Source organism: Cyrtonyx montezumae, unplaced genomic scaffold, assembly GCF_038088225.1.
Source record: "Cyrtonyx montezumae isolate F1298 unplaced genomic scaffold, pur_monq_1.0 scaffold_8, whole genome shotgun sequence".
Lineage (NCBI taxonomy): Eukaryota > Metazoa > Chordata > Aves > Galliformes > Odontophoridae > Cyrtonyx > Cyrtonyx montezumae.
This window is the reverse complement of record NW_027072089.1, coordinates 66,924,817-66,942,750: the sequence shown is the minus strand read 5'-3', so window position 1 is coordinate 66,942,750 and position 17,934 is coordinate 66,924,817. Positions and strand designations below refer to the sequence as shown.

At 35.8% G+C, this 17,934-nt stretch overlaps 1 protein-coding gene across 2 annotated transcripts in view; it reads left to right on the top strand.

Moving 5' to 3' along the window:
• Positions 1-17,934, top strand: part of SEMA5A (semaphorin 5A) — a 311,498-nt gene that overhangs the window by 179,748 nt on the left and 113,816 nt on the right. For both annotated transcript variants that reach the window (XM_065752815.1, XM_065752816.1), the window contains exons 7-10: positions 1,472-1,570; positions 2,733-2,946; positions 13,510-13,795; positions 16,133-16,268. In XM_065752815.1, coding sequence (XP_065608887.1) covers positions 1,472-1,570; positions 2,733-2,946; positions 13,510-13,795; positions 16,133-16,268 — 735 coding nt within the window. The remainder of the gene's footprint in view (positions 1-1,471; positions 1,571-2,732; positions 2,947-13,509; positions 13,796-16,132; positions 16,269-17,934) is intronic.

The following is a 17,934-nucleotide window of genomic DNA, read 5'->3' as shown; positions in this document are numbered from 1 at the left end:
TTGTGAATCTCAGGAATGTCAGAGTTTAAAAAAATTACGTTATTTTTGAGCAGAATGAGTGGGTGATGAGCATGCAAGTAATTTGGCAATGGCACTATTTCAAGGAGCTGTATAATATGAAGAGGAGAGGTTGGATCGGTTGTAATGTCAGAACCCACTTATTTTTCCTACACTTACATTCCAGGGTTTGCAGCAAAGGGCAGGATGGAAACAGTCCAAACAAGAAGATATTGTGTTTATTTATATGAAACTCCCTGAACATCAAGGAAACTGCCCAGAAGTGAAATAATTGCTTTTAGGAAAGACTTACTGCAATTCTTGACTCTGTTATATGATTATAGCATATTAGCTTCTGTCTGTTTGAAAAGATATTTAGATGATGATCTTGGTAAATTTAAGGTGAATTGATTTTCTGTCCACTGGGAATTTGATCTTAGTTTTAAAATTTTTGACAATTACATTTAAGGCTCAAAGAGAAGGTTCTGAAAGCTACAGTTTCATGAGGGATGGATGTAGTTTCTTCTGTATGTGCATTTTTGGGATTTCTGTTTTGTTTCATTTCTACTTTGCACGAGGAAAAGTATCAATAATAAATTCTAAGTATTCTTTTCAGAGAACTTAAAAGTATTTTTGTCCATCTTGCTTTACAGTCTATTTTGTGCTTTCTCACTCTACCCAGGTTTACATTTCTTTTGTTTCTGGGTAAAAGTCTATTTGCAAGATAAACAAGGATTATGTTTGATATAACCATGGGCCAGATAATGAGACTTCTGCCCCATTGCCATTACATGGGTGTACTTACATGATTTCCCTTGGTATCTGTTTCTTGTGAATGAATGCTAGAAAGCATTTTAGCCAGGTGCTCAAAGAGGAGTATTCTATAAACATCTTGTTGATTTTCCTCATTTTAATAGATAGGAGCATTCATTTCTGCAGAAATAATGTTTGAATCCTTCCTACATGCAGTTTCAGGAGATGTTTGGTATTGCTCTCTGTCTGAATAAACACAGAGATTGCTGTTAATTTTTAGCTTCTTAAAACCTTCATGCATTCTAATGTGGTTTAAAAAAAAAAAAGATAAAGTTCTTCTTTAGGATCAGTGTATGCATATTGTCATAACGATTTTTTGAGGTTTTCATGAGTAACTTCAAATTAACCAAAATGCGGATGATACTAATACAACATAAAGTGCAAATTACCTAGCTAGGAGTAGCAAATCTGTGTCTGGACAGCTCAATTTTATTTATGCACTCAGAACATACTCCTTTTATTGGCAGCCTGTTTTTAATCCTGACTTCCTGCACACTCAGAAGCCTTTGATACTCAAGAGCTTTACTGTGATACTGCTGAGATCTTTTCACAGTGATTGATAGATGTCTCTATTGTCCTTAAAAAATGTATGCACATCATGATTGCTAACACATTGAGTACATATAAACAATGAATTTATTCTTTCTTTCCTATATGGCAGGAAGAATGCCAGAACTACATTCGAGTGCTTCTTGTTGGAGGCAACCATCTCTTTACCTGTGGAACCAATGCTTTCACTCCTATTTGCACGAATCGGACGGTATGTGTTAAATATTTTGTCCCATAAATTCAAGTCCATGCTGTGAGACTGCTGGTTAGTAAGAAGAGAAAGCTGTTGTTGATTTCAGTCTCTTTGTGTATTTGTTAGTGAGCTGATACATAAAAGTTGATTTGGTTAGTGTCAGGGCAAAGAGGAAAGTTAACCTGTAATCTCTTGCGGGAGTCTATTCCTGACCAGCTCAATTCCTCCCACGTGCCAAATTTCATGAGTCTTAAGTATTTCTAAGACTTCTGCCATTTTGTCAAGTTTGGTTGATGTCAACAGGTTTAGTTATAAAGTATGATTGAATAGCTTCATACTATGCACGTGTATTTTTGAAGAAGACAAGTACCTGCACTAGTGATTTCTGACTGTTGAGAGTGAGAAGTCTTTCTTGAGAAAACATCCTGTTTCTGGGACAAAAACAACAACAAGAAAACTAAAACTATTTGTAATTTGTGTGTCAAAGCAAGAGTCCATAAAGAATTGGTAACACTCATTATAATAAGAACCTAATGTCACAGGTTGGGTTAAGTGGGCTATTTATTTCAGGAGCGAAGAAACATTAAAATACAAACAGTCACCATAAAATCCTTGTAACATTTATTAATTTAAACTTATTGTATCTTTATTTTCAAATAACATATTAGAATCACACTTTGATTTGTGGCTGGAAGTATTAGGGCTACTAAGTTTAGAAAGATGACTACTGAACCTAGGAAGCTCATTTTTAAAAACTAATTTTCATGTGAGATTTTTTGCTGGGACACATCAATGGAGCAGTAGGTTTCTTTACTACATGATCAATTGTTACACTGAATACTTTAGATGAATCTGACAATTAGATCTGCTTTTCATAATAACAATCTTTATATAGATTTCTTTTTTCAGTTGCTCCCAGTGTAGAACATTTTAGGCATGATGACTAATGATTAACTTGCGTGTTTTGCCCACCAAAGGTGCAGAAGCAAGATCAAACAATTTTACAGTGAAATCTATATGAGACAATTTCAGATGGATATACAGACCAACTCATTACTGTTGTGCAATACCAAAGCAGATAATTCATGTTTATGATAAAGTATTTGGTCAGATTGATATAGCTTGACTGAAATGATGATTTTTCAGGTCATTTTAATCCCCCTTTCTTACCATTTTACAGTTAAATAACTTGACAGAGATACATGATCAAATCAGTGGCATGGCTCGTTGTCCTTACAGTCCCCAGCACAACTCCACTGCACTTCTCACTTCCAGTGGGGAATTATATGCTGCTACAGCCATGGATTTTCCAGGAAGGGATCCTGCCATTTATCGCAGTCTGGGAGCACTTCCTCCTCTCCGCACTGCACAGTACAACTCCAAGTGGCTGAACGGTGAGTACTGACAAACCATGAGACTTGTCTGCTTTTTAACCCATGTTCTTTTGATTCATATTCTTAAAATTCCGTTCTGACAGTTTGAATGCTTTGAGAGTAATGCTCTTACTTTAATATTATTTTCCATAACACATTTTTGAATTTACTGGTATAGTTATTATAGCACATGTTTGTACATGTGCACTTAAATATTAAGTTGTATGTGCAGATAAAGGGATGAACCGTACCTTATTTCTCAGGTGAGCTTACATGGCAAAGCTGCAATGGCCAAAGGCAGTAGCTTGCCTTGGACATTGTTCTGGTGAGTCCTTCAAAAACTGAAGGCAGAAAATAGTTTAAATTGGACTGAATTTCTCCAGCTTTCCCTGTAAGTCCCAGCCTCAACAAACAGAAATAGTTGGGTTTTCAAACTGCTTAGGTGGTGTAAACTGAAGTTTTTGAGGCTTATTATAGCTGAAATTTCTTGTTGTATGTGCAACACAAATCATAAAAATAATGCTGTAGCAATTACTCCCCTATCAAAGATGTTGATTACCAAATGAGGATTTCCAGCTGGGAGAGAATATAACCTGCTATTCCTAAAGTGTCTTGCCAATTAATGTATGTATTACAAAACTAGATGCAGATTCTTCTGAAGTGAAAAGCATTGCTTAACTTAAAATGTAAAATTATGTACTTTATGATTTATCCATGTTTTCCCCACAAAAACAAACAAAACATTTTCATAACTTGTGATGCTTAAGTTGCCATCAGTCGCATAAATGACACAACAATAATAAACAGTAATCCACAGTGCTTTTCTTGTGTTGAATGAATTATTATCATGTTCAAAATTAAGTTACATGTATAAACGCTTCCAACTTCAGAACATTATGCAGCTGCAAGTATCAGACTGTTTTAGGTATTTCAGTCCTCATATAATCTGAATGCTGAATTGTATTTGTTTGCTTGGTCTGTTTTCCCTATACAAAGAAGGCATCAGAGGTAGCCTGAAGAAATATGTGATATTTTCTGAAGGTCAGGCAATGTTAGAGTGTTATTTAACAAAATAAACCTAAATAAATAAATAAATAGCAGCCTGCACAAAACATAACAGAATTATAGCAGTGCAAAAGAAATATGAGACAAAAAATGAACTTACTGTATAGGTATCTCTGTTCAGGCAGCATGTGCCCACACAGCCATGATATTGAAACTAATTGCTGTGCCACACCTGGATGCTTCTGTGAAAGGCAACCATTCTTCACACACAGTTTTCAGTTTAACTGGATCTTTTATGCCAAAGGGCACAATAAAATTCTCAACACTTCCCATGAAAACTGCTCCAATTAATCAGATTGTCTCTATTTACATTTTGTCTATTAAAATCTTCAGACATACCTATACAATCTCTTTTACAATTCATTCTTCTATCTCAAAACTGTTTGGAATTAAGTTGTCAGGAAAGTGTGACTTTATCTTTGGGGGAAAAGAACAAGATTACTTTTGTAATTGGAGCCAATTCAAGCAAATCCAATAGAAGGTCTGGAAGTATTTAGGTCTCCTGTGTGAAGAAGAGTGGAGGGGAAATGTCTTCTGAGGTAGCTAAGAGTTGGAGATTCATCTGCTTTTGTGTCAATTTGCCCATGCACGTGTGGTGCAGTGTCAAAAAACTTCACTGGGTTTTCAGCACATGGATTGAAACAAATTTGCTGCTTTTATTAACAGAGTAACATAAATAATCCTGTAAAAAAAGTTAGGCAGTTTTATCAACTGGAATGGAAAAAAGTTTTCATGGTGAAAACTTGCTCAGCAATATTAGCTGACTGTCAAATTCAGCTTTGTTTTAGGGTGTGCTTGTGTGCACATATGGCTTTAAATTTCCAAGTCAAAGTATATTTTTCTGTTACATCCGTGCTTCTCTCAGAGGTGTGATGTCTTTTTTCACTTAGACTTGCTACTGTAAGTATTACACCAGAGCATTTCAAACTATCTCTGGGGGTGATAGCAGTACTCTAAAGAATCTTAGAATCAGAAAATCATAGAATGAGAAGGGTTGTCAAGGTTCATCAAGTTCCAGCCCCTCTGACACAGGTAGGGCTGCAAACTGCTAGATGAAATACTAAATCAGATTGCCCAGGACCACATCCAACCTGGCCATAAATACCTTCAGGGATGGGGCATCCACAGCCTCAGCGGGCAACATGTTCCAGCACCTTACCACTGTCTCAGTAAAAAACTTACCCCTGACATCTTATCTGAATCTCCCTTCCTTTTATTTAAAACCATTCCCCTTTGTCCTATCACTAACTACTCATGTAAAAAGTTGATTTCCCTCATGTTTGTAAACTCCTTTTAAATATTGGAAGGCTGCAATGAAGTCTTCCCCAGCCTTCTCTTTTTCAGGCTGAACAAGCCCAGTTCCTTCAGCTTGTCTTCATAGGAGAGGTGTTCCAGTTCTCTGATCATCTTTGTGGCCCTCCTCTGGACCTACTCCAAAAGCTCCACATCATTCATTTATCAGGGGCCTACAAGGCTGCAACCACTCACTTGTAATATGACAGTCACTTCTACTAGAAGTTTTTGAATTGGCTGAATTTTGTCTGTGCTGACAATTTCAAATAGCAGACAGAGCGTTTGACCAGATGTTAGATATCTGCTCAATTCCTAAATGTTTTGCATTTTCTGGAAAATTGTAGTGTGTAAACAGTCTTGTCTTTTTCAGTGAAAGAGGGAAGAAACATCTGAAAGGCAGTTATTGAATTTGTTGTCTTCAAAAATTATGAGTGCTAACATATTCAGCTCTTGATTATGCCTGAATATGTTCACTGGTTATCATTTGTTACCTCAAGAATTCCCTGCTTTTCCACAAAAAATTAACATTCTACTCATAGAATCTGTTTGTCTTCCTGGTGTTCCTAAAGACATTAAATGCAAGTGACAAATGCAACAAACCAGTACTGTCTCCACTTGGTACCCAGGTGGCTGCAGGCAGTAAATATGGAACTTCTGAATGAAGAGACCACCCCTTCCTCTCATGACTGTCTTTTCCCATGTATGTGACAAAAATATAGTTCTTGGAGCTACTCATGTGAATATGTATAGAGAGGGACAAACGATTGAAGAAGATAGAAAGGCTGCTTACCAACATTTTATTCAAGACATGTTCTGCTACCTATTTTCATTTTTCTTTCTAAGTCTGTATTCAAGTACTTCTGTGCTTGAGAGAAATGATTTGAAGTGAAACAGAACATATTGAGCATTACATCTGAAGCATTTGGCCAGAAGAAATCAACAGAGCAAACAAGTTCCTCTGTTGATTTCTTCTGGCCAAAGCAATCAGAGTGTCCTTGTTTCAGGTTAGTAAAGAACAGTGTGTTTCTAGACCATTTTAAAATCACCTTAGTAGTATTTCATAAAAATGAATAGACTACCTTAGTAGTCTTCATTGGACATTATTAAATGATAGCAAATACATTAAATCTTTCATTAAGAAAAAAGGGACAGCTTGATTTACTGCTGACATGCTGTTTACTTGAGTCTGTTTAAAATCACAGAATAACATGGATTTTAAATAATATCCTGAATTTACTGTTATAAAGTGTTTCTAATTGAGATCATCCTTAGGGTTGATCTACAAAGTGCAGCAGGGCCAGAATTCATCACCATTTGATCTGGATTATAGAGGAAAATAAGAGTTATACTTGAAATCCACAAACTTCAATGGATTCAGATTAACAATGAATAACCTCCACAGCCATTCCTGTAGCATAACATTTATAATTAGAAAAGGTATTTCTACTTTCAGTTCACCTCCTCAAATCAGTTAAGGATGATTTGAAGCCTCATTGTGAGACTTTAGTCTATAGTGTCTCCTTCCTTCCCTTAGCTCATAAAAGGGCAAAACAGGCCCTTCCATTCTTAAATCACAGGGCAGGACATTGGGACGTTTGGTTTCATTCTTTGCTAGATGCCTTGGCTTAAGGTTGCATATTCAGGCTGTGTGGCTTTCTATCTTGAAATACATTGTAGTTGTTTTTTTCTTAGACATATAATAATATATGCTCTTGGAACATATTAAATAAATAAAAACATGCTAAATGCCTAGGCACTTAATCAGTGGGCAGACTATAGATGATTAAAATGTGATCTAATATCATATGTGGCCCCAAAGCAGAAAAAAATAGAATCTTGCATAGACTGTAAGACTTTCTAGCTGAGAAGCACATAGGAATGTTTGGGTTGTTCTGCTCTGCTGGTAGACATAATATTATCACTTTCCCCTCTTGCTGCTTGGTTAGTAGATGCTCTGAAAATAGTTCTTCTAAGATAATTTTTTTTAGTGTTTTTCGTAATAGAAAGCTCCCTAATCTGGTATTAATTTAGTTTTAACTTAGTCTTCACAAGTAACAGCAAATGCAAAATTCTCACAGATTGATGGTTAGAAGGGTTCAATTCAGCTTTGACTTTATTCTTATTATTGTTTGTGCACTGTTATTATAACTCCTGGTACTGGAAGGATATTTGGAAAGATGTTATGAGCTAGGAATAAAAATAATCCTTTCACTTTTGCTTTAAACCATTAATGGAAATGGGTATGATCATTCAAGGTTGTTTTTTTAATTATTTTTTTATTATTTTTATTTTTTAATGAAAAGCCTTGTAATTACCTGAAACAACTTTTCTTATTATACAATATTTTATGTAACTCAAATCCAGTTGATACGTGCTGCTTGGTCTTCAGCTTTCAGAGAGTAGACCAGATTGGAAATAGTGAAGACATATGCTACCATTTGATGCTTATTTTGCAAGAACATAAATAATGGCTTTTCCTTGGTTCTGCCACGCATACAGTTGGTTCTGATCCTTTGTGTCTATCTTTCTTTTTGCTAGTATCCTAAAATAGGATGGAAACATGTACACAATCCTTAGGATTCTCCACTGGAGCAGCTACTGAGGCAAAATTTGAGTAGTTGTATTGTGTTTTTCCTTTCAGAGCTGTATATCTTCCCCCAGATGGCAATGATCAAGTAGGAAAGTGGGAAGTTGATACAGGATGGCAACACGTCCTCTGACCCCCTTTGTCCTAAGCCAGACTATTACGAAGGCACTTTCATAACACTTCCTTACTCAGGCAACACTTCCCACGAGGGTTCATTTTGTACTTCTTATCCAACCTAGGATGAGCAGCAACAGTCCTCTTACATGCATGAAAATTCTGGGAAGCTACTGAAGGCAGAGCTGTTCTTTTATATCTCACCTAGGCTGTTCATATCTACTTACACTGGTTAAACTAGGAAGAAAGAAAGGCAGACAGATCATCTGTACTCATTAATGCTGCAGAAAACTAGTATACAGTAAGCAAGGGAGAATGAAAGGAAGCGGAACTGAAATACATCTCACTCAGGAAAAGAGAGAAAAAGAGATGAACTTGGGAAAACAGGAACATGCAAAAAACAGCATTCTTCAAAGAAAGGAGGACAGAAATATTGAGGGCAGAAGTAGAATTTCAGTAGCAGACATATCAAGCCTTACAGTGGAAAGAAAAGCATATGATTATGAAAGTGAACTCTTTTGTATTAAGGAAAAAAAAAATAGAAAAAAAGGAAAACTTTCAGGAAGCCCAAGTCAACCGGGAAAAAACTTTAGATTGCTCCTTTCCTGCAAAACCAAATTAGAGGAAAATAAAAATGAAAAAGAATAGAAGAAGTGGAGGAATGGCAATCAAAATGTTTTAAGCAATCATCCAGACTTCTGCATTTTATTGATAGACCCATACAGCCCAGGCCTCTAGAGGTTCTGAAAGAATTTAGGCAGGGATCTGTATTTTCCATCCTAGCCCTACTTCCCAATATCTAGTGAATGCAGGTGACCAAAAATTACTGAAATTCAGATAAGACTCTTAAGAACGTACTAAAACAGAGTAGAGAATGATTTCTATCACTAATCTTACAACTGACAAATTTGCATCAAGAAAATGATACAATAAATTATAAAATACTATGCTGTATAGGAATGCTATACCTTAAAAATAAAGGAGATTTATTTGAAATAAAAAACAGATAATGTAAGGAATTTTGAAATATAATATTTGAAAACTATTTTTGAGAAAATAGAAAATTAAATTTCAGAAATTATTAGAGAATATCATGTCTAAGGTGTGCATCCACTTTTGTGATTATGCTGGACTGTATTGTAAAGACTCAGCAATTTAAGAAGGAATTGGGGAAAAAATGTCTAACGTACATGTTTTCACAGTTTTTTGTAGTCCTTGTTCATCTATGCCATAAAACCTTCAACTGAGCAAAAGGAAATTTTTTTTTTCTTTTAATATAAACAAAATGAACAAAAAAAACCCAACAACTAAAATGGAGAAATGAGGCCTTAGGGAGAAAAAAATAGTCAAAATAGACTAGCAGTTAGCTATGGTATGACAGGCTAGCATTTTAAGGATGTCTCCTAGATGATTATGGTACACAGAGCTGCTAATAAGCAGTGATTTCCACCAGTTTTATTCAGGTACTTAACGTTTTCCATTTCACCTCAGGAGCTTATAATTATGATGACTACAAGTTATGTATTACTTCGAAGGAGTTTAACGCTGTAGGAAAAGTTTACTCTAGGATTAAGATTTGTCCTTAGGCATTCTTGAGAAGCAATGCCCGATGCAAGATCTCTAGTGTTTTCCAACAGCTGCCGAGAGTTATTATAAATTAATATAATTACAAAAGAAGTACTGAGGTGGCAAAATGCAAATAAGAAATGTACTTCATTAATTCTGTTAGTAAGGTGAAAGAAAAAAAATATTAGCACAATTGGAGCTTAAATTCTTGCTGTTGTCTCTATGTTGGAGTGCATTTTTTTGCTGTAAATTGCAATTTAATGGTAATTGTAATTAATTGTAATTGTAAATTGCAAAAAACAAAAAACTATCCAAACCAAAATAAACATAACAAAACCCCCAAACCCACCATAAAACAAGCAAACAAAAACAAAAGAAAACCCACCAAATGCATGTTTCCAGAATTTAATGTCATTAATTATACTTATTAATTATATACTAATTACATATTAATTATACGTATTAATTATATAATTACAAACTGCTGAATACAAATATTTGAATCAAATGACTCCTTAGAGACCAACTGGATCTGTAGAGACCAACAGCATGAGAGAGTGGTTCATTGATCTAGTGAGGATGGATGTCATTCAGCACTAGACTAGCATTTAGATTTTTAAGATTTTGAATATATTATATATGCACATGTATATGTGCATGTATACATATGTGTTTGAAGTTACAAACATATTTATGTATATGATCTGTATATGGATGGATTAAACTTCTAATTTTAGCTTTCTTTTCGAATTACTGGGTCTCTGAATGGAACTCACTTGAATGTTAGTGGTCATTCCTCGCAGGACTTTCAGTGGAAATCATTACTCTTTCTTGCCAAGACCAGGAAATAATACTTATACCCTTAATCATCCATATTGCTCTATTGTTGACTTACTTCCCGGGCTTGTTCTGGACCACTCCAGCTGCTCCTTTCCTATTGAAAACCTGGTCATCTCTCAGGGAGAAGTTTACTTTAGATACTCTTGTGAAGAGGCACTTCATGTAGGGTTTCCCTGCAGAGCCCCAAACTCTGCAGTGCGGCCTCTTGCTGCCTTCCCAGTTGTGCAGTACACCCCTGTTTTTGTGCTGCAAAAACATGATGCAGCATCAGGTTGTGCTCCATGACAGAGCCATAGCCAGGCCATACACCAGCAGTCTGCACTGTCAGGAAGTATCAGCATAAAGGCAGTGAGTATAGGCTTGATCTCTTTGGTCTCTGATTTCCATGGGTGGGTTGATAGGGAAAATAATCTAATGGGAAACATTGTCTCTTCTTAGTAAGTACTTTTTTTGTGCAGAACAAAGACTATGTAGGTTTGTCCTCAACCTTTGGAAAAACAATTAGATTATTTCTGTCTGAAGCACTATGTTGACTTCGTATGGTTCTGTCATCTTTTTGTGAAAACTTATAAGAGTCTGTGGGAAAAAGTTCTTGCTGGACAGAGTCATGCTACTTCAAGAAGGAAGTTACAGAGATTCTTGGGCTTTTCATTGTGTAAGCAAGCTTAATAAACAGCACACTGCTGCCATTTTTGCCCAGAACCAGCACTAACTGGCACTGCAGTGTTGCAGCACCTGAGCTCATTTATCTGTATAGCATTACTCCATGTTGTACATTGACAAACTTTGTCATGCCATACTGATAAGCTCATTTTCTTGTTTTTCCAATTCTGTTGGTTCTCTTTAGTTTGGGAATGTCTACTAAGCCTGACACATCCATAGATTTTATATATATATATGAAATGTAAGGATCATTTACAGCAGTCATGATTTTATTGCAGATTGACAGTCTCATGTTGATCCAAATTATCTGTATCCTGTGACATACCAGAATGCTGCACACTTGTTATCGTTCACTGAAGAAATGCATTAACTCTTCCGGAACAAATGGAAATTTGTTCCTGCAAATTCAGCAGGAAATAAAAGTAATTTCCTCTCCCGTATTAAGAACCTTTGTAACAAGTCCTCCATGTCAACAAGTAGCAGTTCACAGCAGAATATTGGGAAACCTATGAATTATATTTTCCTAGAAAAGAATGTCATTTTCCTTTGAAGCTTGGAGGTGATTCAATTCACTTTTCCCAAAGAGAAAATGAAATAATAATAATAAAAAAAAGGCCTGACATGATAATCCCTCCATATCCACAGAATTCCCTGAGGTCACTCTGAGATAATAGAGTTTTCACAAGTTTCAAGTGTAGGCCATATTTTCATCACTTCATAATCAGTACAGGATATGCACAGATGTTTTTAGATTATAGGCTATTTCTCAATTTTTATTCTTTGGGATACAAGTAGTAGTTTTTGTACACAAGATGTGTGATTTTCAGTGCATGTTTAGAGTATTCTCATGCAAGATTGACACAGTTTTTTCAAGAATCTTAAAAACAGTCTGAATGCATTTCATATTAATTTTATTCCTTCAGGTTATAAACATTTTATCAGTAATTATTCTAACTGGGAGTGTTTCCCATAGTGTTTTGGCTCTACGGTGAGATCTTCTGCTGATTTTTATTAGCTGATTATCTATTTTATTAGCTGATAATCCCTGAAAAGGATCACTAATATTGTAACTCTTCAAATATTGTCAATCTGAGTTTACACTAATTTCCATCACAAATTCTGCCAACCTGTTTTGCCTTTGTGTTTTAAGACACAAATTCACTGATACTTTGTGAGTTACAAGAGTTCAGGTGGCTGACAAATTCTCCCCAGAAGTGTTTGTGTTTGATATGCAGAGCTGAGTCTTGGGAAAATCCATTGGTATTACAGACAACTCTCAAGGAAGTGCTTAGTATGATCATAAGTAAAAGTTAGGAGGATGAGTGGGAATTTCAAATGCCTACTCAGCTTCAGAGATATCTAGGAAGCTGATGACCATTACTGACAAAATCCTACCTTGGAGACTATCAACACAGCCACTAGGACAAAAGGCTGTGCACCCTAGGAGCTGAGTTCAAAATACCAGCTTTCCTGCCCTTCTTCCTTCCTTTCCTTACACTTAAAGCTTTGGCAAATTAGAAATGTTCCTGTAAAATGCTGAGATTCACTCACAGCGGCTTTTTTCAATACAGTAAGGCTGTCAAATGTTCACCCATTAAACTTTTTTGGAATTTTGCATCACACTGGATGTTTTTAAAGAAAGTTTGTTTTGTTTTCCACTTTAGAATAAAATTGGTATTGAAACGAAGAATTTCAGTTGTTTCTTAGAGGTACCAGTTTTCTATAATGATTCCCTATGCAAGGGGAGCTCTTCTCCACAAATCTATGTATCAAACATGTCTTTCTGATAAGAACTCATCAAGTTGTCAATTTCTCTTAAGCTCATGCAGTCTTCTGTCTTAGTAACCACAAAGGGAAATGGGCTATAAGCTTATTGTCTTAGGAATCTACTCTTTCTTTCCTTTCAAGAAGTATTATCAATATATTTTGTTTGTTTGTTTGTTTGTTTTTCTTGTATCACTATTAGGTCTTTATATTATATATATTCCTTTTACTTAGAAAAAGAATTTAAATGAGATAGAACTGAAATGTTGTTACCTTACTATCAGATCCTGTCACATGGAATTCTCTTTCTTCTCGTTAAAGTCACTGAAAATATTCTTAGTCACACTCAATAACCATCCATTATTCTGGTAATCTAGAGTGGCATGGTGGTAAAGCAAAAACAGAGTTTAACATGAAAGTTTAGTTACATAATAAGAATGCACTAAGCCAGCATGGTGGAGAGGGAAAATTCAATAATGCTTATGATGGTAGACAGCAGTGAGCTGCCACAGACACCAAGAGCAGAGAGCCCATCTTGCCCATGTTAATGGGCCACAAAACAGGTAGTTCCTCACAAGGATAATAAAAGGTATATTTTTCAAAAAGTAATGTCAGAAGATAAACTTTCATGTCCTTATGACTGCATATATCACTGATAGATGGTAAATAATCTTTTATTCTGTTATTTTCAGAACCCAATTTTGTGTCATCTTATGACATTGGGAATTTCACCTACTTCTTCTTCCGAGAGAATGCAGTGGAACATGACTGTGGCAAAACAGTCTTCTCTCGTGCTGCTCGAGTGTGCAAAAATGATATTGGTGGCAAGTTTGTGCTGGAGGATACCTGGACTACCTTCATGAAAGCTCGACTGAACTGCTCTCGTCCTGGAGAAATTCCATTTTACTATAATGAACTGCAGAGCACTTTCTTCCTTCCAGAATTGGACTTGATCTATGGGATTTTTACCACTAATGTGTAAGTAAATTCCATGATATATATATTTTTTTGGTACTTATAAAAATAAAAGCTAAAGCTTCTGGGCTGTTCTATATTTCTGTTGTTATATCTCTGTTGTATATTTGCGAAGTGAACACAATAATTTCAAATTAGTGTTTGCCTAGTCTTATGAACAGATCTCAGCACCAAATGCTTCCCATAGGAATTGCTGAAGGTGTATGAAAGAAAGTGCAATTCTTAATATTTCCTTATATCAAGGAGACAGTTGTGTTTTAAGACTATTCTGTCATCCTTTTTGTATGCTTTAAAGTTATTTAATTCATTATTACACTCTCCTACCATGAAAAACTGGTTCAGAGGAACTCTGTTCCAGAAAACCTACAAGGCTTTGGGCATGGAAGCTCATCTCAGAACAAAGATTGACTATTTCCCTGTACTACAGATTCAACTTTCACTGAGATTATATAAGAAGGACAGGGCTGCCATCATCCTTGAGGAGGAATCTGTTGATGTAAGACTACCTTTGCCACACAAAAGCAGGCAGCATTTGAAACCTTGATGCTACTTCCTTCTTCCCCAATAGTTTAGCACTCTACATTGTCCAACAGGGGCACATTATTCAAAGAGGAATTAATTACAAGTGATTTTTTTTGTCGCTATTTTCCCATTTCAAATATATTTGTTCCTGTCATCAAATACTATACATAAAATCTTGAACGTTGTGGAAATCTTTTTAGAGTTCAGATTGCTTCCTCAAGTTGCATGTTTGCAGATATCTATACAACCCATGTGATTTGAGCCCTGAAACCTGATGATGGAAAAGCACTGGAGTTTCCCATGAGGGAGACTATCATATTCCTTTCCATAGGTGTAGCAGAATCAGATACTACCAAACCACATTAAGTATTCTTCAACCTCAATAACTTCAGAATTGCAAAGATTTTATTGTACACTAGTGCTTTTATATATATATATATATATATAATATATGTAATATAATATGTAATATATGTGTATATATATATATTCTGTGGGGGATAACCTGAAGTAAGTCCATCAGTAAGGATTTTGAGTCTTAGCAAAATCTAAACAATTTATGTGTGGCTGACAAGTACATTGCAACTCTTGCTTCATAATGAAGGTGATTTTGTTTCTTTCAGTCCATCTGAAAATTAAAGTCATCAGTCTGTTATCTTTTAATGATTTAGAAAATTCAAGAAGATTTTTGTATTGTTATAGTATTTGTTAGCTGCTATTAATAATAATTCATATATCTAGAGAGTTATCTACTCCACTGATAACTGATTCTGCAGAAATTATTAGCCTGAAACTTTATGTTTTGGAGATTCTTTGAAATAAGTGTGACAAGCGTAAATAAGAAAATTGCTCTTTCATCCTGCTGTTAAATCAATGTATCTTACTCTTTTTTTTTCAATTTTGAAAAGGTCTTTTAAGATTTGATCCCCTGGGGTTATTTTTTTTCTCCCCATCATTCTGGAGTTTTCATAGGCTTGTGTAAATACAGGAGTAGTTTAAACAAATGAATAAATAAAAAGAATGTGATGTGGATCAATTGTCAGCAGTTTTACCCGCAGTGCCAAGATATACTATTGCCACCTTTGTGAACTATGCCTTTGTCTCAAATTGAGGAAAAGAACAATAGAGTTTTCCATATTAAGAGCTCACTTAGTCACTGAGTAATACTGTTTACACCAGGCAGAATTACTTTATTGTCAAATCTACCACATTTCCAAGACAAGAACAGGAAACTGTGTATGGCCTAGTTGCTGCCTATTCTTGTAACAGGAGATCTTAGAAAGCAAAAGCATGCAGACCAAGTTATTTTCCCATTGTGTGTTTCTGGAATTTGCATTTTTTTATTGATGTATTTATTTTTCAATAAAACATCATTTGGAAGATGGAATTTTGTTCAGGCATTTTACCCAGGAGTTCCACAGGCTCCAGAAACATAACATGATCTGAAAATCCTCCGCTCTTTGTACTGCCACTGGTTGCCTAGAAGAAGCATTAATGAGCACTAAGAATAATTCTGTCCTGAAAATGGAAACTAGAAGAATGATCTCCTTGATATGTGTGATTATATATGGGAATGAAGTATGGCCTTCCTGTACTAGACAGAGTGTAGGAAGTTTTGAGTTTCTCCCACATGAGCAAAGGTGACCAAAAATTTAAGTCCATTGCTAGCATGTCATGTATCTTTATCTAGAAATATCATTTCCATTTTGTTTATTACTTGAAGGACTGGAGCATCAATAAAGGGAAATATTACTTATTTTTCAGCAAATTAAGTTTGTAACATCGTTATCCAGCTTAATGTTTATATTTCTTTTGCAGGAACAGCATAGCAGCCTCAGCAGTTTGTGTTTTCAACTTGAGTGCCATAACTCAGGCTTTTAATGGACCCTTCAAATACCAGGAAAACTCTCGCTCTGCTTGGCTTCCATATCCCAATCCTAACCCTAATTTTCAGGTACAGATACATATGAAAAGGATCATCTGTGTGGTGTTTCTTTTTCAGAATGTTGCACGGTTCATAGATATTAAGAGCAGTTTTTCAGTACATTAGAACTTGAGTCCTTAAAACGAAACATAAAGAAATGAAATTTCCCTGAGTTTCAACATTGTTAATTTTGCCTTTCCACAAAATAATTTGGGTTGAGAAGTGATGTGCTTTGAAGAGTAGGAGGAAAAAAAAGCTTAACTACAATCTTCAGTCATAATGGAATACAGTTATCTTTCAAGGTAACATTAATTCCTGGCTCAAGTATAACCAGATTGCTATTTTCTTTTACACTGTGTGTGCGCTATTACAATCAGGGAAGAAAACATTATATGACAGAAGAAAAATTAAAAAAAGAAAAAAAGAGAGAAGTAGTGGTCAATGTTGTATATATTTCCCTGTGAGGAGTCTGAGTAAAATAATCTGTGAAATTGTATCCTCCTTATTTGAACTTGTCAGCCTCAGGTCTTGTAATAGTCTGTAGCTGGTTGACAGTATACAACTAATTAGTTCAAGGAGAGTCAGACAGTGGAAATTTTTAACAAAAATAAAAGAATATTTATGGTAAGCACATAGCCATTTGTTGTGGTTTAGCCCTGGTAGGTAGCACCACACAGCCACTATCTTAGTCCCTCTCTTCAATGAGACAGGGAGGAATGTGTGATGATATAAAGTTCATGGGTTGAGACAAGGACAGGGAAATCACTCCACAATTACCATCATGAGATAAACAATCAGAATAGGGAGAGAAGTTTAATTTAATGCCAACATGAGAAACCAAAAGCAAACTAAAACCACCTTTCACCCTCTTCATCCTCCTCCTCCTGAGCAGGGCAGAGGAACAGGCAATGGGGCTGTGGTCAGTGTGGCACGGCCTGCTCCTCTGTAGGCCTCTCCCCTAATCTCAGTCTACGATTACAGGAGTCCAGTGCTGCTTCTTTAACACCCTTCCCCACCCTCTTGTTAAGTGTCATGAGATCTTTGTAAGCGTGAAACAAAACCACCCACCAGGGAGTGCAGGTAGTTTTAGCTACTTTCTGATTTATGCAAATAAAGGAAAATAAGACACTACGTTTGCTCTGAATTACAGGCCAGAGCCTTGATATTTTGTCTGAATTTGGTGCGATCCTCAAGTGACAAAACACCATTTAATTAAGCTGTATTGCAGAAGTGGGCTATATCTGTTCATAAATTTTTACATTTTGTAGAAATTCTGATGTTGTCATAGTAGTGATTGTAAGATGGTCTAAGTGAGGCTGAACATTTGAAAGAAGAATCCTGAAGAGGCTTGTTTGTAAACATCTTACCTTCCGAGTGCAAGTCCAATGCAAGTCATTAATTTCTGCCTTCAAAACCTTTACTAATGTGTTAGTAATTATTGTGGGTGCATCCCATGCAGAATGATACACGCAAATGAAGCTGACAGACTAATGGCAACATAAAAACAGTTTGAATCTGTACTGTACTGCCAGTGCTCATCTCTAGCTCCCAGGCAGGCATAGAGGTGCTGAAACTCCTTGCTTGGGTAGTCTGGCTGATTTTAATATGACTGGTAGTTTCTTTATCAGTATACAAGAAGAGCAGCAATGGTTGTATCAGATCTCATGAAACAGTTTTGCAGGCCAGCACTAGTTTT